A 24881-nucleotide genomic window follows, 5' to 3' on the forward strand; every position below is an offset into this window, starting at 1 on the left:
GCGGTACGCGGGCCTCTCACCGCCGTGGCCTCTCCCGCTGCGGAGCGCAGGCTCCGGACGCGCAGGCCCAGCGGCCACGGCTCACGGGCCCAGCCGCTCCGCGGCACGTGGGATCCTCCCCGGACCGGGGCGCGAACCCGCGTCCCCCGCCCGCATCGGCAGGCGGACTCTCAACCGCTGCGCCACCAGGGAAGCCCTGAGGAGGCTGTTTAAATACTTAGCAGTAAGAAATTCTGTTGGGGTAGTAATTTTTTTAAAACCCTAAATTTAAGAATTTCATTTACGTGCTAATGACAACTTACATAATCGCTGAATAGGAAAAAACTTTTTAAAGCATAAAAGCAAAAGTGGGAAAGATTCATAAAAGAAAAGATTGAAAAATTTTATACAGTAAAAAAATTAAATGTCTATGTAAAAGAAATTAGAACAAATTAAAAGGCGAAAGCTCTAAAAAACAAAAGGGAAATGCCAAACTTGGTGGGGCGGGGGTTGGGGGCAGAAATCTCCTCGTAATATATTTGCCAGAAGAATTGATATTTTACTATAAAAAGAGCTCTTATAAATCACTAAGAAAAAGATGGACCTAATATTTTTAGAAATGAGCAAAGGGTACAAGCAAGCAACTCACAACAGAACAAAAGCAGTAAAAATATTCAACTCAGTATTGACGTAATGAAATAACTGGAATTTGCCAAATTTGTATGAAAAGACTTAAGTGTGTATATCCTTGACTCTGACAGAGACGTATACAAAGGTGTATGAGAAAGAGTCCCTGTAAAGTCTGTAACCGTGAAAACTGAAAGCTCCACTGAACAAAACAATGTGTAAAAATGCTTTCCAAGGTGTAAATCACTTATATTCGTAATCAGCGAAGTTTGGACAGAAACAAAAATCATACAATAACATTAAACTGTGGCCTTTAAAATAGTTAAATTCTCTTGTAAAACTCAGGGGCTCCCACAATGGAGACAGAACTTTATTTCAAGCACAAATCAGTGACTAAAGGACATAAGAATAAGAGAAATTTGCACTCATCATTCTTGTTGAGCACATAAGCACAGCCGGAAAGACTCTATGTCAGTATTTTGATGGTGTACTGAGTAAAATAAACTATGAAGTAGTGAAATTGGCAAACCCCAAAATAACAGCCGAGGAATGTTTTGGTAACAGGAAGTGAAAGCTGGTGCATGGAGACAAGGTCGGTGTGCCCTTTGCCCGGGACCCCGCGGTGAGAAGAAGGAGGGGAAATGCACACCTCCCCACAGGAGTCCACCAAGTGTCTACATGTGTTTCGATCTCAGACACACAGACTCTTTCTGAAGAATGAACTTTAGGTTACGAGTATGGTGCACATAATCTGCAAATAGATTAAAAATGCACCGAGCGTTCAAGCAGCTTCGTTAAGCAATTGTACACGTTCCCCGTTCAGATCCTGAGACCGGTGGTGCAAGTCGCTCTCGGCCGGAAGGCTGACCACTGCGCGGCTGACGAGTGGGGTCCGGGGAGAGGCACAGACCCCAGTCACTGCCGGAGCCACCTCTGGGGGTTCTCAACACTGCTACAGGCCATAGTATCAATGCTGTCCATTTAAAAGCCCCCAAAACACCTGAGAAAGTTATGATAGTTGTTTGTAAATGGCAAAAGTGTAAGAGAGTGCATCTCCCTTTATTTTGCTTTACTTTATGTGTAAATCAGGTCCGGGCATGAATAAAACAGATATTTACAAGTAAGCACTTCCAAATGAAAGTGAACTTCCTTGTATGACCTCTGTAATGGAAAAAGGCCAAGACCATCCAGAGAGTTTAATATACCCACATATTTTAAAAGTAAAGCTTATAAAGGTCTTTAGAAGCAAAAGAGGTTCACTGGCTTGATTTCCAATCTCTCTTCTGACCTGTGAGACAGACATCAAACGAGAGAAAGGAAATTCTAAGTTCATATATGCATTAGGTTAGGTTTACCTGTAAGGGTGAAACACTGTAGTCAACATTTTTTTCAGTACTACAGTGTTTAAATTAATTATACATTTTTTAAGCTTAGAAGAATTTCAATTTGAATACACGTGGCCAGTACGAGAGAGGAAAAGAAGAACCGAAGGCCCAAAAGGCCAGGTGATTCCTCTTCTAAACTTCACTGATGTCTTCACTGATTAAAATGGGAAGATAAAAGTGCTTGAGAGAATTTCTCTCCCCAACACCTAGTCATATGGATCAAAAACTGTAAAACAAATGAAACAAAAAACAAAAAACCTCATTTACAAAAACCAAACCTACACACAGACACAGGAAGGGGAGAAGTCCTCGTCACGACCTTAAAACTGGGAGCAGGCGGCCCAGGACAGAAGCACGAAGTTCCAGAGCAGGGCCTGAGCCCACTCGACGCCCCTCTTCCGCACGACACGGGGGAGGGGACACAACCTCAGGAATTCTCACCAACCCCCACCCCCAAACCCGCAGGGGAGCCACTGCCGCCTCTTCACTCTTCTGACAGGGAATCAACTGAGAACAAAGTCCCAGCGCGAACTATACCGGGAACGAGCTGAAGGCAAGAGAATTTCTCTGTGGGAACAGGACACCCACGCCTCCCACTGACTAGGTTAAATGAGCCCACACGAGATATCTGAGCAGAACCTGAGACGTGAGAACACAGCCCTGAGAATCTGGCAAGGAGCATGTCACCACCAGAGCCACCGGCTACAGGAAAGAATGGGTACGTTAGGGAAAAGGGCTTTCAAACTGTGGCACGGGAGGGAGAGAAAACCTGGACTGGGACGAATGGTAGGCCGAGTGTAGAAGCCCACGCCGTCCACGAGGACAGGGAGCCAGAGTCATCAGAGACGGACGAACCGGTCTGCAAGGCAGAAACGGAGACACAGATGTAGAGAACAAAGGTATGGACACCAAGCGGGGGGCGGGGGGGGTATGAATTGGGAGACTGGGATTGACATATACACACTAGTATGTATAAAATAGATTTAAAAAAAGAGACAGAGACAGCACATCAACTCGGTGAGCATGTTATAGCAATCAATCAACCAACCAACCAATCAATCAATCAGAAAGGGATATAGCACACAGAAGGCAGAGTCAAACCTAAAAGAAAACACAAAGAACAGAAGAGTTTTCCACAAGGGTTGTGAGGTCTCAGTCAATCTAATAAGAACAAGGCTAGTCAATAAAATAAGAAAGAAAAGATGATAAACAACAGGATTTAAGAGAGAGAGAATCAAAACACCACCATTAAAGAAGTAATAAATTAAAACATCAAGAAACCGAAAGGACAGAGCTGAAAATTAGATTACCATCCTAACAATCCGATCATCACAGAGAATGAAAACCAAAATGAAAGGACCAGAAAGAAGCCAAGATATGGAAAACCATCAAAAATGATCCATGAGGACAACTGGTGTTCCTAATGATATAAAGTTAATCAAAGAAAAATATTACATATTATGTTATATGTGAAATGCTAAGTGGACGCAGAACTGGACCTGCAGATCCAACGAGTACACCAGCGATGCAGACAACATCCAAGGGCTACACCCTGGGCTTGAGGGAGGAAGCAGTTATCAACCACTCAGGAGAGCAGCAGGGCACCACTGCTGGGGAGGCCGGGCTGCCCTCTGGCCTCTCGAGACAGCCGCGAAGCACCGCGTGCAACCAGCATGAGCACTCAGACGGGACCTCCTTGAGTGTAGGCACCCCGGCAGCGCTTCCAACACAACACGAAGCAGCCTCCACAGCACCTCCTAAACTGGGGGGTGCACACAGGCGAGGGAGCAAGATTAAGAGATCGTTCAGGGACTTCCCTGGTGGCGCAGTGGCTAAGAATCCGCCTGCCAGTGCAGGGGACACGGGTTCGAGTCCTGGTCCGGGAAGATCCCACATGCCGCGGAGCAGCTAAGCCCATGCGCCACAACTACTGGGCCTGCGCTCTAGAGCCCGTGAGCCACAACACTGAGCCCGCGTGCTGCAACTACTGAAGCCCACGTGCCTAGAGCCCGTGCTCCGCAACAAGAGAAGCCACCGCAGTGAGAAGCCCGCGCACTGCAACGAAGAGTAGCCCCCGCTCGCCGCAACTAGAGAAAGCCCACACGCAGCAACAAAGACCCAACACAGCCAAAAATAAATTAATTAATTAATTAAATTAATTTTTTAAAAAGAGATCATTGAGAATTAAGAACAGAAATGCAGAGGTTGCAGTCAAAGGACTAATCCTGAGCCCTGAATATGATTAAATGTAAAACTAACATAAAGCAAAGTAAGAAGAAGAAACTAGCATGAAGCAAACGGGCAGATTCTGTGGTCACAGGAAAGATACAAACTAAACGGCCGGGAAGTGGAGGTTGGGAGAAGGAAAGAGCGTGGTGCAGTGCCCCTCCCTCCACGGCTGGGTGTCAGCACTGCCTAAACCGAGCGGTGCAACCAACAGGGCACACTTACAAATGGTTAAAATGGGAGATTTTACGTTGTATATATTTTACAATAAAAAAGGTAAAAATAGAGAGACTCGATGTCTTTCACCTTATTTCTTAACAGAAGGAACTTGTGATCATTTTTGACTCAACTCCGCTTCATTTTTCCTGTTAGATTAAGCACCTCTCACTAAATAACGTGTGTAACGAGCCCCCTGTGTTACAGCGTCTCCACCTGCCACCCACCCAGCCGCCCCCCTCCTCCAAGGACACACGCACAGGACGGTGTCTGCAGTCACATCCGCCGAACGCTGATGATGGGTATTTCCAAATGACAAGGTTTCTGGGGATTGTTTTGGAAAAAACACTTAATGCTCTCTACAGTTCTTCCTTGCTTGAATTTTTTTCTTTTTTGAGTACTAAAAGTTCATTTATATTTAATTTTCAAACTGTGGTTAAACATGCATAACATAAAATTTACCATTTTAACCATTTATAAAAGTGTAGTCTTCGTTAGCGTGAAGTGCATTCACGCCGTTGGGCAAACATCCCCCCGAAGACCGCGCCGCCGAGCTCTTCATCTTCCCCAGCTGACTCTGTCCCCGTGAAACACCAGCCACCCCTCCAGCCTCTGCCCCCACCATCCTACTTCCTGTCTCTATACATCTGATGATTCTAGGGCTCTCACATGAGTGGAATCATACAGGATTTATCCTTCTGTATCTGGCTTATTGCACTGAGCATAATGTCCTCAAGGCTCATCCAAGGTGTAGCAGGTGCCAGAATTTCCTTCCTTTTTAAGGCTGAATAATATTCCATTGTGTGCAGACCACACTTTCTCTTGCTGCCTTCAAGATTCTCTGACTTTTTTTTTTTTTAACAAATTTATTTTATTTATTTTTGGCTGCGTTGGGTCTTTGTTGCCGCGTGCGGGCTTTTCTCTAGTTGCGGCGAGCGGGGGCTGCTCTTCGTTGCGGTGCGCGGGCTTCTCATTGCGGTGGCTTCTCTTGCTGCGGAGCACGGGCTCTAGGCGCCCGGGCTCAGTTGCTCCACGGCATGTGGGATCTTCCCGGACCAGGGCTCAAACCCGTGTCCCCTGCATTGGCAGGCGGATTCTTAACCACTGCGCCACCAGGGAAGCCCTGTCTTTGAATTTTGACAGTTTAAGATGTGTCTCCGGTGGGTCTCTCTGGGTTTATCCTGAACTTCACTGAGCTTTGGAATTTGGTTAGCTTCTTAGATTTGTAAAACCATGTCTTTCCTCAAATTGGTAAGCTTTCAGCCCTATTTTTTCATATCATCTTCATGAATTCTCTTAGCTGGATCTTCTGGATAACTTGCTGCAGCTTCTACACCAGCACTTGCTGCTTCACCTTGCACTTTATCTTATGAAAATGGCTTCTTTCCTGAAACCTCATGAACCGACCTCGCTGGCTTCAGACTTTTCTCCTGCAGCTTCCTCACCTCTCTCAGCCTTCACAGAACTGAAGAGAGTCAAGGCCTTCCTCTGGATTAGACTTTGGCTTAAGGGAATGTTGTGGCTGGTTTCATCTTCTATCCAGACACCGAGACTTTCTGCAATCAGCAAGAAGGCTACTTTGCTTTTTTATCATCTGTGTGTTTGCTGGAGGAGCACTTTTAATTTCCTTCAAGAACTTTTCCTTTGCACTCACAGCTCGGCTAAGTGTTTGTTGCAAGAAGCCTGCCTTTAGGCCTGTCTTGGCTTTCGACATGCCTTCCTCAGTAAGCTTAATTTTTTCTAGCTCTTGATTTAAAGTGAGAGACGTGTGAGTCTTCCTTTCACTTGAACACTTAGAGCCATTGTAGGGTATTAATTGGCCTAACTTCAATACTGTTGTGTGTCAGGAAACAGCGGCCGGCGGAGCAGTCAGAACACACACATTATTAAGTTCACCATCTTCTAAGGGTGCAGTTCATGGCCCCCCAAACCATTACAAGAGTAACATCAAAGACCACTGATCACAGATCACCATAACAAATATAATAATAATGAAAAAGTTTCAAACACTGTGAGAATTACCAAAATGTGACACAGAGGCAGGAAGTGAGCAAATGCTGGGGGAAAAATGGTGCCAACAGACTTGCTCAAGGCAGGGTTGCCACAAACCTTCAGTATGTTTTTTTTTAAAAAAAGGAGTACTTGGAAAAAGCACGATAGAGCAGGGTGTGCTTGCAAATGTACATATTTTTGGATACTAAGACTTTTTGGTTTTTCGCCAGTTTCCAAATTTCTATTACTTTTATAATAAAAGTAAATCATACTTGAAAAAAACAAGGTGTGCAAAATGTATTCAAATACACTGTTGCCATTCAGGTGTGTCACCTTGGACAAGGTGGTTTCTGGGGCACACGAGAATAAACTAACAATACAAACACGAACTTAAATGTTCTATTTAAACTATGTCTCACAAGAAAAGGAAAGTATTCTTTAAAATAAAGCTACGTCTGACAAGAAAAGGAAAGTATTCTTTAAAATAAAGTAAGACTCATGTTCTTACACAGCTAAACCCAGATAAGTAACAGCTTTCACCCGACAGGAAGAAAAAAAAAGAAACGGCAGAGTAGTTTTCTAAAAGCACATTGCTCAGTTATTGTATGATTTACATTCACGCCCAAAACAGATAATCAGAAGCCCTCAATCTAAAAATAACAGTGTGCTCACAATACGTATGTTCAGGTAAATCAACGCACAGACCTCAATGTACACCCAAGGAAACGCGTCACAGCAGCTTTCAAAGAACTCTGCCTGCGCAGCTGAGGGCACCCCTCACGCCGGGGGGCAGCGGGGCTGGGCAGGGAAGGGACCCTGCAGCAGCAGGAGCCCAGGGTGGACGGCGCTCCTATACCGCTTCTCCACCTCCGCACCAAGGGCCAGTCTTCTTGAACTTCCCACCCAGCGCCGGGAACCCAGCACGCTTTCCCCAAATACTGTCACGACCGTCAGGAAACAAGGAGAACCGAACTCGAGAACAACGACCCTAACAGCCAAATAAGGCAAACATTATATTAGAGACAAATACATAGGTGCTTCGCTTTGCTTCTGTGTCTTGCCTACAAACCCCCTGCCCGAGGCCGGCCACCTGCCCTCGCGCGCTCACGCCCAGGCTGAGCTCGGGCTTCCCGTCTGTGGAGAGTCTCCACTTCCTGAAAGGCGTAATCAGAAATGCAACACAGGGAAGAGGAGCAGCTCCACGTGAAAAAGAATGACCGAAGCTAAATGGCTGCTTCTTACAAGTCGAGAGCTTACCTGGGGTCCAAACAACAAGGCAGCCAAAGCGCAGGAGAGCGCCCGGGCTCGGCGCCGCTGTCCGTATCCGGGCTAGGTGAGGAGCCACCACCGCGAGTCAGAAGAGCGCGTTACACCAGCGCTACCCCGGGGGGACCCGGGTCCCCACCCCCCCGCAGGTGGGGACGTGTCTGAGGGCCCCGCTCCCTCCCAGCCTCAGGGACGACACGGGACACAGAGCGCAGAGAGAGGCTCGAGGACGGGACTGACGCTGCAGAGCAAATCCACACAACCGGGGGCCCCTGCAAACCGCCGAGTTCGTGGAAATGTGGACGAAGGGTCGGGGTGGGACTAAAGACCCTACCACACAGCATTTAGGGTATAAGAGGCACCGGGGCCTGACCCGCAGAGTCACACGTTCGGAACAGACGTAACACTCACTGGATTCCACTGTCATCTGCAGCAGGCTGTCGATGACGCTGGACAGGTGTCCTTTGCTGGAAACCTTCAGGTGGTGCAGCACCACCGGGACAGCCTGGTACTCTAAGAACAGGCTCTTCCCTTCATCCGCCTTCAAGTCCAGACACAGAGAGTCAAACGCCTGCGCCAGGTAGTCGGCTGAAAGACAGGGCGTCAAACAGCGGCTGCGTCAGCGGTCCAGCTGGTAACAGACGCGGACGGCAGGAAGGGAACACCGCCACTTCCACGGATCCAAGAGGAAAGGAAAAACTGAACGACCAGAGGCGACAGGCTGAAGGCAAACGGGGAGAGACATTACATTATGACGGGGCAAATGTTCAGAATTTCCCTACTGTAATGCTGAAGTCGCAATAAACACCATTCCTTTTTTACATCAAGAAAGAAAACAATGGACGTTTAATAGTAAATACCACAAGTAATGTCAGTTCCCATATCTGACTGTAACTACCACACGCTTCCACAAATCTCAACAGCATTAGTACCGTGACCTCGACAAGGCTCCTGAGATTACGTTTTCTTGCTACTGCTGCCTGTAGCAGGTCACCTCTTTCAAAATGTAAGTTTATACAAACGTGCTCTGTGGGTTTTAAATGAGGGTTTCTGCCTTCTGATCCAGACCAAACAGGAGCCCCTCAAAGAGCCTCAGGAGACTGACCTGCCCGGGGTCTCTTGTGATGCCTCCACCGTGACGAATGGCTGGAGGTCCGACCACGGCCGACGCAGGGACGGCACCTGTGGTCAGGAGCCCGGGAACGTTCTCCAAGATGTTCCACGGTGACTGGGAAGCAATGATGTGACCGACGCAGATAAGTTAAGATGCCTCAGTGGCTACAACAGTTTACACCGTGCTTTCAAATGTGTAAGAACATTCCAGGTTTCTAAAACTCTTTCAACACACTATTCGAAGCAACAGAAACTGTTCATACTGTTCACGCACTAGTGAGTTAATTTTTCTGCTGAAAGTTCTGTTTAAAGAAGGCTCAGAAGTGTTCTGAAACACACTGAAAATATGATAGGATCACCACTAAAATTCCTGTCCTCAGGTTTTGTCTCTTCTTTGCTGTCCATGCTACGTAAACTAAAGAAATAATTAGAACCCTAATTACTAAGAATGAGAAGCTGCTGGGACTTCCCTGGTGGCACAGTGGTTAGGAATCCACCCGCCAACGTCAGGGGACACGGGTTCGAGCCCTGGTCCGGGAAGATGCCACATGCTGCGGAGCAGCTAAGCCCGTGTGCCACAACTACTGAGCCTGCACCCTAGAGTCCGCGAGCCACAACTCCTGAGCCCATGCCACAACTACTGAAGCCCGCGCACCTAGAGCCCGTGCTCCACAACAAGAGAAGCCACCGCAATGAGGAGCCTGCGCACCGCAATGAAAAGGGGCCCCCGCTCACTGCAGCTAGAGAAAGCCCGTGCACAGCAACGAAGACCCAACACAGCCAAAAATAAATAAATTAATAAATAAATAAATTTATTTTAAAAAAAAGAATGAGAAGCTGGGAATAACCTGTGTGAAATTAAAACACACGTGAAAGAATTTTTAGAACTTAAGATCTGTGCCTCTGCGTCAATTTATAACACACCTCATCTTTACTTCTAGTAGCATCTAGCCCAAAGCACACTACTGCACTCAACTTCTGAGCTTCACAGAGCACTGCAAAGCAACCGTGTATGTAGGTCGGCAGAGCTGCAGCTGCTCTCCGGAGCCGCCGTGCTGAAGCGGGAGCGCGCAGACGGCCCCCCCGGGGACAAGCACCACCATCGGTGCCGCCCTGCTGCGTCTGACACAAAGTCCTCTCCCTTCTCAGTCGGCACTGCCTCAGATTGAACAGGCCGAAGGCTGCACGATGCAGCAGGTTTGCAAACTTAAAAAGTAGTCCTTTATTCATTTGGAGGGGATAGAAAGATGGTATTTGGTTATTTTTTTTTAAGTGGTCTAATCTTTCGGGCGAAAGTAAAAATTACCTCCTTACTTTAATTTCCCAAAGAATGAAGATTCCCTAAAAACCAATCTAACCTCTTCTTAAAGAGTTTAGTTACCAACTGTGCCAAACCTGGTTTCCTTCTATACACGTGCTATACTACCGTTTAAGAAACATCCCGACGTTCAACGAGACCACCTTTCAGTCCTGATCAGAGGCCATCGGTGGGCGAGGGCTGGCTCGAGAGGATCGGATCGAGTCTCGGCAGTGACTCCACCTCTGTGGCCGGGCCCACCTGGGACTATGTCTGCAGAAGGCGGCAGAGACGGCCTGGGGCTCCCTCGCTCCAGCCGGGCAGCCCCTGGCGCGGCGTAGACAGGCGCAGGAGAGGGGCCGCGTGGGGGAGGAGCCCAGCCCAGCCCAGCCCAGCCTCCCAGCGGAGCTGAGCCCAAAGAACCGAGTGTTTATTTACATGGTCCACATGAGCAGCGACAGAAACCCAATGGCATCCAACAGATCGATTCTGTCTCAGGCGGAACCAACCCTGAGCGGTTTAACAACAGCAAGTAGTAATGAAGGCCACGACGAGTGGCCAGCGTACTGCTTAGGGGCCTGCTGGAGGCCAGACTCTGCTCAACCCTCTCATTCAATCTTCAGAACAGAACGTCGCGGCGGAAACACAGCAAAGGGAGGGGCCGATGCTGCACACCACTGACGCGGCTGAGCCCGGGGCTGCAGAGCCCAGCTCTCCGGTGCCGGTCACGCTGCCGCCTCCCCAGGCCAAGCTTCCTGCCCCTGAGCACCGCAGTCACCCCGCACCCCTCTAAGCCTGAGGGGTGAGAGCATAATCACAAACACACAAACCTGCGCAGGTCGCAGGCCGAGGGCTGGGGGTGGGCAGGGCAGGACTACAGAACAAGCCCTGGCGCACACAGTAAGCCCAACAGGAGAAGGCTGTCCCTAGGACAGGCAATCCCACCAGGTAAGATTCTTAGCGCTTCTTCTAATCCTCGTATCTATCTTTACACGGATCAAGCGAGCGTGCCTGCACGGAGAGTTGTATTAAGGTGTTTCACGCTGATTCCCACACCTACGCATTACCGTTGTTGATGACGCGTGACATTTCTCTGTCCTCGAGAAACATCTGGCTCCCTTACAGTTTTGTTCGTCTGTAAAAATGACAACCCCACGTCCCTCCTCAGGTTCCTGTGGGGAGTAACCCTGAAACCACCGAGTGTGGCTAGAAAAAGACGCAACAGCGCGAGAGCCCACCCACTTTCTCCACCATCGCAGCCGGCACGCCAGCAGCCTGGGGCTTCCTTCCCTTTTGAACTGTTTCCTTACAGTAAGTCTTATTAAACGTTATGACACATCTCGGTGGCTCCTGAAACCAGAATGCACCGCAAAAGTGATCATAAATTACAGTGCAGTCAAAGCTGTACATGTCCCCTCTGGCGGCACATCCCCCGATCACTTAGCTTTGTGTGACGGGTCTGAGGTCGCAGCTCCCAGTGAATGTCAGAGAACCGCACAGCAGTGACGGAGGGCGCAGGCTTAGCCTCCACGTACCACCTGCAGGACGGAGGTGAGAGAACGCTGACCGCTCGCCACCCTGCGGGAAGGGTCAGAGCAGCCAGTATGCAGCGCTTAGCCCAGGACAGCAGGCGCTGTGTAGGCGGTTGCTATTATCACCTCTTTGATGGTCTCGGGAAGTCACACTGGAGGGTCAAGAGGTGGGCTTTGGGAACGGACAGAGCTGAGCTGAAGCACACTGTCAGACACTGCTGTGCGGCCCTGGCACAAAGGTCTAGGCTCTGTGACCTAATAACCACTCAAATGGGGATACGCATGTTCAGACAACATACAAAGGGCCTGACATGACAGTGTCAAATCCACACCAAGGATCACTACCTGCGTCGATTCTCAGGAACAATCTACCCGCACTGTCCAGTCAATGGAACGGGAAATCACCTTACAGACCCACGTATGTTTGGGTTATTAAGCATTAAATATTATGTGTATTATCCAACACATCTATTCTCCCTTGTTTCTACTAAATTTACCGATCTTGTAACAGACACTTCTATTTTATATGTAGGAAATGTCCTCTCACCAAGTCTACTGTTTAATTTAAGAGCTTTTCTTACGTTTACTTTTTTCCTTCTCCCGGAACTTGCTGCAGTGCGTGGCAAGACAGCGTGCCTCACCCTCCTTTCCCCACACTTGCACCACCGCCCCTGACGGGCGCTTCCTAGATGCCCTCCTGCTCTCCTGGCTCTTCCTCGGCTTTCTGGCTGAGACCCAACAGCCCCCTTCCAGCCCTCAGGACCTCTCTGGGGCACCTGACAAATGAAGGCTGACAGGGGACCAGGGGACAAGCTCCACAGGGACTGGCTTATGATCCTATGTTCTTAAAAAACTGACTTGGACCAGGAAGCAACCAAATTCATTAATTCAGTAGGTCCACATGAAGTGCCAGTTGTGTGTCAATTCTGGACTACTTTCCTATTATAATGTTTTATATCAAGAGTACTCATTTTTTATTATTACACATCACAATTGTTTTAAAATCTGCTAAGGCAAGCCTCTGCCCCAGTGCTGCTATTTCACTTGTTTCCTTTAAATTACCACACTCACTGCAAATATTTTTTCAAATAAACTTTTCTACTACTCTCTGAACTTACACAAACCATATTGGAATTTTTTTTTTTTTTTTTTTTTGCGGTACGCGGGCCTCTCACTGTTGTGGCCTCTCAAGCTGCGGAGCACAGGCTCCGGACGCGCAGGCCCAGCGGCCACGGCTCACGGGCCCAGCCGCTCCGCGGCATGTGGGATCCTCCCGGACCGGGGCACGAACCCGCGTCCCCTGCATCGGCAGGCGGACTCCCAACCACTGCGCCACCAGGGAAGCCCCTGGAATTTTAATTGGTATCATTAGATGCAGCCACCTGGGGTGACTTATAGATTTCAATACTCTTGGTCTTCCTGGGTAAGACGAATAAAAGTCCTTTATTTCTGCCCTTTAACTTCGGTGATATCTTTATCAACCTGTTCATTCACCCATTATTTACCAAATCTTTACTTATGTCCTGTTATATTTCACAACAGATGAGGTTTTACAGACACCATGTTAGATTAATATCCACGTTTTACATTATTCTGTTCTGCTTACACGAGCAAGATCTCTTTTCTTCACACACGACAGCTGCTTATTACTGATGGTCACGGTGGTTACGCCCTAGTCATGATAGTAGTCAAAATCAACAGATTTTTGTGAATTTCCTCTGGAGCCCATTTTCTGAAACCCAGATTAGGCCTTAGTCCACTCGGGCTGCTGTAACAAAATGCCAGAGACTGGACGGCCGGGAAAGGACAGAAGCGTCCTGCTCGCGGCTCTGAGAGTCTGAGGTCGAGGTGCTGGCCAGTTTGGTGTCTGGTGAGGGCCCTCCTCCCCCTTCACGGTCTTCTTGCTGTGTCCTCGCGTGGTGGAGGCCCGAGGGAGCTCTGGGGGGTCTTGTTCATCTGGGCACCACCCTCACGACCTGAGCGCCTCCCACAGGCCCATCTCCTGACACCACCTCCCTGGGGATTAGGGTCTCCTCATGTGACCTTTGAGGGGGACACACATTCAGACCACAGCACACGGATCTCTCAGCCAGTTTCTCTGACTGTCTGACTTACACAGAGTACCCCAGGAGTTACCAGTTTTCTCTACTCCTTTCCAACGTTCACCCCCATTTGTTTAAGGTCACTGCAGGTGGTCAGCACGGCCAATACTGTGCTGCACAGACGGGGGACAGGAAGCACCGAATCCCTTCCTGCTTATTTCTCCTTTCCATTCGTTTCAGCGGTAATGAATATCACTTAGTATCAAATGCCGCTATCATGTATGCTGACATGTGGTGAACTCTGGCTCGGGCGAATACCCCTTCTCACAAACGACCTTCCAGACAGTTACCACCCTATCTGTTATAACTCTGGGAACCATAACCATAAGGAAGAAAATAAGTAAGACAGAGTCACAGTTTGGTTTTTCCCTTAAATTCCTTATAATCAGGAGAATATACTTCAGAGAAAGTAGTCAAAATAATTTACCACCACTGTGCACTTAAAAAACAACCAACCAGACTGAGTTATATAATTTAACAGGGAAGATAGAAAGATGGCCTATTTATTGTTTGACTACATTGGTATCACTCACCTTAACACAAATTCTCATATTTAATAATCCAAAAAAGACAACTACTTATAGCTGTATATCAAAACCGTACTAAAAACGGCCAACTCGGATGGAAACATTTTTTTTTTTTTTGGCCGCGCGGCATGCAGGACCTTAGTTCCCCGACCAGGGATCGAACCTGTGCCCCCTGCAGTGGAAGCGTGGGGACTTAGCCACTGGACCACCAGGGAAGTCCCTGAAGGAAACATTTTTAATGCATTCATTTCCTCGTTCCCTCGTATACATCAAGCACCAGGCTGGGTGAGGGGTGTACAGTGGGCAACAAGGCAGTAAACTTACACACGAGTGGGGGGGCCGAGAAACTTTTCCTGTGAAGGGCCACATAATAAGTTTATAGGTTCTGGAGGGCAGGCTGTCTCTGTTGCCAGCTACTCAGCTCTGTTGTTATACGGCAAAAACAGAAACAACAGGAAACAAACAAACAGGAAACAAATGAACATAACTGTGTTCAAATAAAACTTTATTGACAAAACAGGTGGTGGGCCACATTTGGCCCATAGGCTCTAGTCCGCCAAGCCCTGCTCTAGTGGGAATCAGTAAACTACTAATAGCAATCTCAACACCACGCGGGAAATGCAAGGGCAGTGGCAGCAAAGGTTGCTATGGGCACGTGATCTAAGAGCATCAACAAGGGCCTCTGGGAGGGGCAACAAAGCCAACCCACCACTCATTTTTCTCAAATTCAGCAATAAAAGTTTTTAACAATGGGTCACCAGTATAAAACAACTTGAAAGCTCATTCTGAAAATGTAAAATATATTTAACTATGTAAGAACTGCTCCACTACAGAGGATTCTCTTCTGGTTATTGACAAGAAATTATAGCACAAGCACATCTGAAAGCTTACCTTGTGTGACTGTTTTGAGAACAATTAAAGTTGATAAAAATCTCAGCGGTAAACTGGAGCTCTTAAAGAAAGCAGCTGTCTTTGGTTTACTCTCCACAGAATGCTCGAAAGAATTATCCTGAAGGCCCTTAGTCACTACTCCTTTGAATATGTCTTCACCCAATCTCCTCAATGTCGACGTCATAGTCGAATGCTGTTAAAAACATGTACTATCTTAGTACACTTACTCATGTTCAGAAAATATGTATTTTAAATACTACAATCCAATGTATGAACTAAAAATAAGCCAATCTTTTGCTAACTAAAAAACAGATCAAATGGAGCTGAAAATACGCAAGACTGGAAGGCAGTAATTTTATAATCAACTTTAAAAAATTATTTATACCACATACTTCTCTAAAAGAAATGGGTACAACTAAGAAATCAGAAACAGTAATTTCCAAAGAATTAAATTAGGAGAAGCACTATGACAAGATTCCATTTCAAAACATTTAAGAGCAGATCATGAGAGATCTCTGGCGCAGAGCAGCCAAAGGAACGGGGGGGGGCTCGTGGGGTCTGCGCTGCCCACCTTCACCACTGCTGGTGAAGAGCCCAGCGTCCCAGTGCCGGCTCACACGGGATCATCTAGCGCCTCGCTGCTTCACAGCCCGGTCAGACGGTAAATGTCACCATGATTACGATACATTTTATCCATTTCAGAAGAATAAAACGCTGGGTTAGAATTATGGACAATTCTCAGGGCATATCAACTCAAACAAGAAAATGAGCAAGACAGAAATGATGGCATATTAACTACCTCTAAAACAACACAGGCTCTGATGGTTTTCCACAAATACGGTAAGAAGCCAACACAGGAAAAGCATTCAAACTGCTGCAGATGGGAGTGCTGAAGCCACACTCAGAAATAACTTACAATTCCCTTTGTTATAAACCCATTCTCCAAACCCATATCACTGACTTTTGTAACGGCTTCCCCCATCTTCTGGGGATTTCTGACCCATCTGTACCCAAATCAGCACTGATCTTGCAATGCGGATAGAAAGCATCAGCTCTAGAATTTCTGCACATAAAATCAGAGACAGATATACTGAGATTTTATGAGTGTCAGAGGCCAAATGATTTGGTGGTGAGTCGCACAGGCAGTGCCATCTAATTCACATATATTATCAATAAGCTTTTGATATCAGTAGGAAGAGATAATACATTTGTGCTTTAAAGCCTCAGTGTAAAAAGGTAATAGAAGAAAATATTTCAAAATCCTACTCAGAATAATGCATTAGAAAGATAGGATTAAGGGAATTTTGCTTATGTTTAAAAATAAGCTTTTTGTTTTCTTAAATTTGTGTCGATACTACTTCCCTCTAAGTGGAAACAGAAGAGAAACCAAAGTCTCTGCTGAAGAACAACATGATGTCTCACGCATCTGTGCTCAGCGTGGCCCAGGACCTGCCTACGGGGGTCGCTCGTCCCAGGACTTCAACCATATTTTGTAGGACAGGTTGCCTTCTCTACTATACGGCAAAAAACATGTCAAAACAACTTAGACGCCCCCCCCTCAGGTTAACAAATTTTTTAAAATAGAAAATAAGATTTCTGGCCACAAGACTGAGTAGGTATTACCTCCCCCTAGTCTTCCTGCTCTGAAGATAACTAAACCCCCTGGACATTGTACAGAAAACAAACACCAGATGACTGAAAGGCGGACAGAAGAAAGCAGGCTGGCTGGGGCCCCAAACACCCAATACGGCTTCAGACTTCCCAGATCTGGAGCCGAAAAAGCAGCCACCAAAGGACAGAGAATGCCCACCCTAACGCCAAGCGCTGATCTCTGGCCACAGGGCGGGAAAGGGCAGACCTGTGAGACAAAAAACGTGCAGACAAAACTGCGCTCCAGCCAAACACCACAGAACAGCCTGTGGCCCAGCCCCCCAAAGCCAGCAAGGTCGTCAGGAAGGCGGGGACTCCCACCCCCGCTAGGCGGAACGGCCGCGTCAGCGGAGGCCACGTGGGAGCAGTGAGGCGCCCCCAGCCCCACCCCGGGTGGGGAGGGGCCCAGACCCCCCCCCACCGCCTCTCATGGCCCCACAGGCTGGCGGGGAACCAGGGCTTTGACCGAGGAGGCCCCTCGTCTGCAGAGCAGCGCCAGCCAGGCGAGACAGAATGTTTACTAACATCCAGAGTCTCATGACACAGTGCCGGAATGTCCAGCTTCCAACAGAGAATCACTAATCATAACAGAAGGACCTCAAACTGAATGGAAAAGGAAAACCAATACTTGCCGACACCAACATGACAAACACGCTAGAGGAGCTGTGACGAAATGAGAAATTACAGATATTTTTGAAACAAATGAAGAAAACCCAGAAAATCTCCTCAAAGAAAAAGAAAGTCTTACCAAAGAAAATGTAAAGAACCAAATAGAAATTTCATAACTGAAAACACAACGACCAAAACAAAACCCTCACTGAACAGCCTGAACAGCAGGACAGAGAGAACAGAGGGAAGAATCAGTTAGGTGGAAAATACAACAACAGAAATTACCTAATCTGAGCAGAAAGAAGAAAAAACAAACTGAGGGAAAAAAAAAAAGAGACTCAAGAAACTGAGGGACGGTCACAAAAGCTGTGACAGCGACGACGATCCGGGCCCCGAAAGGAGCAGAAAGCCAAGCAGGGCCAAAGGAAGAGCTGAAGGGACGGCGGCTGGAAACCATCTACAGAGGCTGAGGGAGCTGAGCAAGCCCCAAGGAGGACAGACCCAGAGATCAGCGAGACACAGCACAGCCAAACTCATGAAAACTGAAGAAAGAGAACAAAACCGAAAGCAGTGTCAGAGAAATGAACATATACGCGAAAGCAATTCAAAGGGCAGCAGGCTTCTTAACAGAAACCACAGAAACTGACTAAAGGGAGTTGGCACAACTTTTTCAAACACTGCAAGAAAAGAACTGTCATCCCCAAATCTGATATCCAGTGAAAATACGCTTTAGAAATGATGGGGAAATCAGAGCATTCTAAGATGAAGGAAAAGCTCCTGCACAGCAAAGGAGACCGTAAACAAAATGAAAAGACAACCCTCAGAATGTGAGAAAATATTTGCAAACGAAGCAACCGACAAGGGATTAACCTCCAAAATATACAAACAGCTCAGCAACTCAATAGCAAAAAAACCACCAACCAATCAAAAAATGGACAGAAGATCTAAATAGACATTTCTCCAAAGAAGACATACAGATGGCCAAAAAACACACGAAAAGATGCCCAACATCGTTAATTATTGGAGAAATGCAAATCAAAACTACAATGAAGTATCATGTCACACTGGTCAGAATGGCCATCATCAAAAAATCTACAAACAATAAATGCTGGAGAGGGTGTGGAGAAAAGGGAACCCTCTTACACTGTTGGTGGGAATGTAAATTGATACAGCCACTACGGAGAACAGTATGGAGGTTCCTTAAAAAACTAAAAATAGAGCTACCATATGACCCAGCAATCCCACTACTGGGCATATGTCCCGAGAAAACCACAATTCAAAAAGACACATGCACCCCAGTGTTCACTGCAGCACTATTTACAATAGCCAGGACATGGAAACAACCTAAATGTCCACTGACAGAAGAATGGATAAAGAAGATGTGGTAAATATGTATACAGTGGAATACTGCTCAGCCATAAAAAGGGATGAAATAATGCCACGTGTAGCAACACGGGAGGACCTGGAGATTATCACACTAAGTGAAGTAAGTCAGACAAAGAAAAACAAATACCATATGATATCGCTTATATGTGGAATCTAAAAAAAAAAAAAAAAAAATACAAATGAACTTATTTACAAAACAGAAACAGACTCACTGACTTAGAAAACAAACTTATGGTTACCAAAGGGGAAAGGTTGGGGGAATAAATTGGGAGTTTGGGATTAGCATATACATACTACTACATATAAAATAAACAAACAATAAGGACCGACTGTATAGCACAGGGAACTCTGCTCAATATTCTGTAATAACCTAAATGGGAAAAGAATTTTAAAAGGAATAGATACATGTATATGTAGAACTGAATCTCTATGCTGTACACGTGACAGTAACACAACACTGTTAATCAACTATACTCCAACATAAAATAAAAATTAAATTAAAAAAAAAAAAAAAAGAAAAGTAAGACAGTTTGTCATCAGACTGCCTAAGGGAAGTTCTCCAAACAGGAGAGACTGAAGAAGGAGCCTTGGAACATCGGCAAGGAAGAGCACGGTGAGCTCAAACACGGGTGAACAGACAGACTTCCCTGCTCATCTTGAGGTCATGTTTGACAGCTGAAGCAAAAATGGTAACACTATCCAGTGTCAGATTTGTCCTCAAGAAAAACTACTTTACCAGAGCCTAACCTACTGGAGTTTTATCGGAGTCTAATCAGACTAGGGGAAGGGAAATGACACCCAACTCCAGTGAACTCTACACTCCTGCCCCACCTCAGGGGCAGAAGACCCGAGAAGCACCTGTGAAGTTCACAGGCCAGGGACACGCGCTCCCTGGAAGACTGAGACTTGATCACACAGCCACAGAGCACTCCCCTCCACACACCTGCCACCACAGCACTAAAGGCCTATTTGCAGCAGCTCTGGTGCACAGTATGGCATGTCCTGGTAGCAAGAAAGAATGACAAGGCACACCAAAAGGCAAAACAGTGTGAAAAGCCAGAGCAAGCAACAGAATCAGACTCAAATACGGTAGGAATGTTGGAATAATCAGACTGGGAATTTAAAACAACTATGATTAACATGCCAAGAGCTCTAATGGAAAAAGGAGACAACATAAAAGAACAGACGGATAAAATAGGCAGAGAGATGAAATTCTGAGAAAGAACCAAAAGGAACACGAGAGACGAAAACCACTGCGAATGGAGAACAGCTTTGCTGGGCTCATCAGTGGGATCTACGTGGCTCCAGAAACAACCTCTGAGCTTGATAATACCTTCTACAGAAACTTCAGAAACGAAAGAGCAAAGAGAGGGACTTCCCCGGTGGCGCAGTGGTTAAGAATCCGCCTGCCAAGGCAGGGGACACGGGTTCGAGCCCTGGTCCGGGAAGATCCCACATGCCGTGGAGCAACTAAGCCCGTGCGCCACAACTACCGAGCCTGCGCTCTAGAGCCCGCGAGCCCACAACTACTGAGCCCATGCGCCACAACTACAGAAGCCCACGCACCCAGAGCCTGTGCTCCACAACATGAGAAGCACTCGCACCACAACAAAGAGTAAACGCCGCTCACCGCAACTAGAGAAAGCCCGCATGCAGCAACGAAGACCCAACGCAGCCACCCCTGCCAAAAAAAAAAAAAAAAAAAAAAAAAAAGCAAAGAGGAGAAAACAAAAGACTGAAAAAATGGAACAGAATATACAAAAATTATGGGACAACTACAAAAGGTGTGACATACGGGTAATGGGAATACCAGAAGGAAAAGAGAAAAAGAAACAGAAGAAACACTTGAAGCAATAATGACTGAGAATCTCCCTCAAATTAATGTCAGAAACAAAAACACAGAACCAGGAAGCTCAGAGAACACCAAGTAGGATAAGTATCAAAAGAAAAAAGAAAAGAAAACAAGACAAAACACTACACCAAACTGTATCATAAACTACAGAAAATAAAAGCTAGGGACTTCCCTGGTGGTGCAGTGGTTAAGACTCTGCACTTCCACCGCAGGGGGCACAGGTTCAATCCCTGGTGGGGGAAGTAAGATCCCGCATTCATGCAGCTGGAAGAAAAGAAAGAAAAGAAAAGCTAATGAAAAGAATCCTAACAGAAGCCAGAGGAAAAAACAGCTCACCTATAGCAGAGCAAAGATAAGAATTACATCCAGGTTCTCTTCAAAAACCACATAAGCACGAAGAGAGCAGAAGGAAATATTTAAAGTGTTGAGGGAAAAACCCGCCAACTTAGAATTCTATATACTGCAAAATTATCCACCAGAAATGAAGCGGAAATAAAGATTTTCTCAGATCAACAAAAACTGAAGGAATCTGTTACCAGTAGACCTGTCTTGCAAGAAATACTAACAAAAATTCTTTAGAGAGAAGGAAATCATATATCTTGGGAAACCTGGATGTACATAAAGTAAGAGCATTAGGGAAGGAAGAAGTGCAAGTAAAATAAAAACTCCTACTTTTCTTATTCTTAATTGGTCTAACAGATAACAGTTTGTTGAAAATAATAGCAACAATGTATTCGATTATGTATGCACGTGTGTGTTTATATGTGCATGTGTGTATGACGTATATACACACGTGTGTGTGCTTATGTATAGGGATAATGCATGACAGCAATGATACAAAGGAATAAAACACAGAAGGAAAGAATTAGGAATATTTCGTTCTAATAAGGTACTCAACCACTAAAAAAAGTAAAAAAAAAAAAGTAGTACAATTAACATGCTAAAAAGGATGGAAAGCAGACTATCATATGTCCAGTTGAAGCCACAAAAGAAAGGAAAAGAGTAGAAGAAGAACAAAGAACAATGTCAACAAATAGAAAACTGACAACTAGGGTAAATATTAACCAAACAGTATCAATAATCACTCTAAATAACAACAGTCAAAACACACCAATTACAAGAGACTGTAATAGAAGATCCCTATACACTGTCTACAAGAAACCCACTTTAAATCTAAAGACACATACACATTAAAAGTATTCAATAAATGGACAAAGAAAGATATACCATGCTGACAGTAATCACAAGAAAGTTGGAACAGCTTTGAAATCTTAATTTCAGACAAAAGAGGCTTCAGAGCAGGGAAAGTTACCAGGGAAAGGAGGGGCATCACATAGTGATGAGCGGGTCAATTCTCCAAGAGAGTATAACAACACCTTGGGTACGGTGATCACTTTTTAGATACAACACCAAAGGCACAATCCGTGAAAAATAATTGATAAGCTGGACTTCATTAAAATTAAAAACTCTTGCTCTGTGAAAGGCACTGTCAAGAGAATGAGAAGACAAGCCACAGAGAACTACCTAGGCTAGGAGGTATACCCTAGGAGAAAACACCTGCAAGAGACACATATGATACAAGACTATTACCCAAATATACAAAGAATTCTAAAAACTCAGCAATAAGAGAATATGCAACCCAATTAAAAAGTGCACAAAGGACCTGGACACCTCACCAAAGAAGATATACAGACATCAGGCGGACATAAGATGCCCCACATCATACGTCATCAGGGAGATGCAAATGAAAACCACCGTGAGACACCGCTACACACTCTTAGAAGGGCCAAAACCCAGAACACAGACAACACCGAATGCTGGTGAGGATGTGAAGCAACAGGAACTCTCATCACTGCTGGTGGGAATGCAGAATAGTGCAGCCACTTTGGAAGATGGTTTGTAGTTTCTTAAAAAAAAAAAAAAAACAACAACAAGTATATTCTTACCATACTATCCAATAATCATGCTCCTTGATATTTACCCAAAGGAGCTGAAAACATATCCACACAAAAACCTGCACATGGATGTGATAGCAACTTTATTCATAACTGCCAAAACTCGGAAGCAACCAACATATCTGTCAGTAGGTGACGGATAGATAAACTGTGGTCTATCCAGGCGATGGAGTATTATTCAGGGCCAAAAAGAAAAGGGTTATCAAACCATGAAAAGACAGGGAGGAACCTTAAATACATATGACTAGGTGAGAGAAGCCAATCTGAAAAGGGTACACACTGTATGATTCCAGCTCTATGACATCCTGGAAAAGGCAAAACTCTGCAGACAGTAAATGGCCTGGTGGTTTCCAGGAGTCAGGGGTTGGAGGGAGGGCAAGAATAGGCACAACACAGAGGATTTTTAGGGCAAACGATTTTTTGTATCAAATTACTCTGTATGATACTACAATGACGGTTACATGTCCTGATACATCTGTCAACACCCAGAGAACGTACAACACCGCGAGCGACCCTGATGTGCCCCTCACACTGTGGCTGATGATGACGTGCACGTGCAGGTCCACCGACTGTGACAAAGGTCCCATCTGGTGGGACGCTGGTAGCGGGGAGGCTGTGCATGTGTGGGGCAGGGGTTTACGGGAACTCTCTGTGCTCCATTTCGCTGTGAACCTAAATTCGCTCTAAAAAATAAAGTCTATATATTAAAAAAGCAACATAAGAAACCTTCATGGTGATGAAACTGTTCTGTTACCTTGACCATAGCCATGTCGGTGTCATGGCTGTGGTACTGCGCTAGTTTTGGAGTATGTCACCTTTGGGGGAATGGAAACAAGTGATCGCTCTATTATTTCTTATGACTACAAGTGAATCTACAACTATCTCAAAATAAAAAGCTTAATTTTAAAAAAAGTACTTGCAATTAGACAACTGTTAAAACTAAAATGTTAAAAACCCATCGTAAATGTTGAGCAAACGAATGGGAGAGTGGCAAGAATGCTACTTTTCACTAGAAAGCGGGTGCAGGCTGGCAGTGCACACAGAGCGGTGCTGAGTGGAGATCTGAAGACAAGAACAGAGTACAAATTATCTGAAGAAAAATGAGAAGACTCTTCTGGAAGGAAGGTAAAACAAAGTTTCACTCAATTCTGTGAGTCTAGCCTTTTGCGGCTGAAAGCAAGGATTGGGCCAACCTTTCTCAGGAACCATGACATGAACAGCGAAGTCAACAGTGACATTAACAGACCAGGTAATTTATATAACTTTGGTGAGACACACAGCTGAGATCAACCGGGTGCACGTATGTGCGTGCGCGTGTGCGCGCACACACATGCTCACGTGCACCATGAAGGCAAGATATTTAGGAAATCCTCAGGAAAGACATTTTCCCTAAACCTCAACCATCCCACTACTTCACCACCAGTCCTGCACTTGGCAGTTTAGCCGTGCGCTTCCTGAGCTCCACAGGACCAAGAGTAAGCTACCCGAGCACTAATCTGTTTTTCTCCATTTTTAACCAAATGAAAGCTGTAACAGCATTTATCAATACTAACTGGGGAAGCAACATTTTATAAACCTACTACAACTCATGGCACAATTGGTTATACATGCACGTCATATCTGGATTAAATGACCCTTACATGAGCTGGTAACACCTATCCTTCATTGTACAAGATGCTGGAATAATTTCCCCTCTTTGATTAGGTTATCCTAATAATCACTGTTCCATTTAGCTAGTGTGTGTTTACTGGCATATACACCAAAAAAACAATTTCTGTTACCTTCAGAACAATATGAAAAACTGTAAAATAGATAATGAGGCGGGAGGGGCAGCGGGTTTCAACAATAACTTAACACAGTGAAACTCCTTATTACACAATTCTGAAACTCAAAAACAATGTTACACCCTGAATCCGATCTACAGCATTGAGAAATAGGATACAGTAAAAGGGGAAAGAAGAGAAAGGGGTGAACAAAGCAAGGGAGGCGAGGAAAAGTCCTGAAACAGAACAGGACATGCGGGGAAAGCTGTGAAAGAGTAAGATCAAGAGCAACAGAGTTTTACTTGCAGATAGACTCCCATTCACCAATTACCTGTGTTCCAGCATCAAGCTGCCTTAGAGACCAATAGATAAACTTTACAAAAGGCTCGTGAAGCTTGGCATTCACCAAAGGCATCCACTGTAGCTGCTCTGTCATCACAGGCAAAAGCTAAAGATAAAATGATGGAAAATACAAACACACACACTATTTTTAGATGTCTGAAATCAATTATC

The 24881-nt window shown here is 45.7% G+C and overlaps 1 protein-coding gene across 5 annotated transcripts in view; it reads right to left on the reverse strand.

The window, feature by feature from the left end:
- Positions 1-24881, reverse strand: part of CCDC138 (coiled-coil domain containing 138) — a 58553-nt gene that overhangs the window by 2846 nt on the left and 30826 nt on the right. For 3 of the 5 annotated variants that reach the window (XM_028496533.2, XM_055089015.1, XM_028496532.2), the window contains 3 exons: positions 24700-24816; positions 15154-15346; positions 8103-8279 (listed from right to left, as the gene is read on the reverse strand). In XM_028496533.2, the coding sequence (XP_028352334.1) occupies positions 8103-8279; positions 15154-15346; positions 24700-24816 (487 nt within the window). The remainder of the gene's footprint in view (positions 1-8102; positions 8280-15153; positions 15347-24699; positions 24817-24881) is intronic. The other 2 variants (XM_055089014.1, XM_055089013.1) reach the window with 1 other exon arrangement.

The sequence above is a fragment of the Physeter macrocephalus genome, chromosome 12 (assembly GCF_002837175.3).
Source record: "Physeter macrocephalus isolate SW-GA chromosome 12, ASM283717v5, whole genome shotgun sequence".
In the NCBI taxonomy this organism is placed as follows: domain Eukaryota; kingdom Metazoa; phylum Chordata; class Mammalia; order Artiodactyla; family Physeteridae; genus Physeter; species Physeter macrocephalus.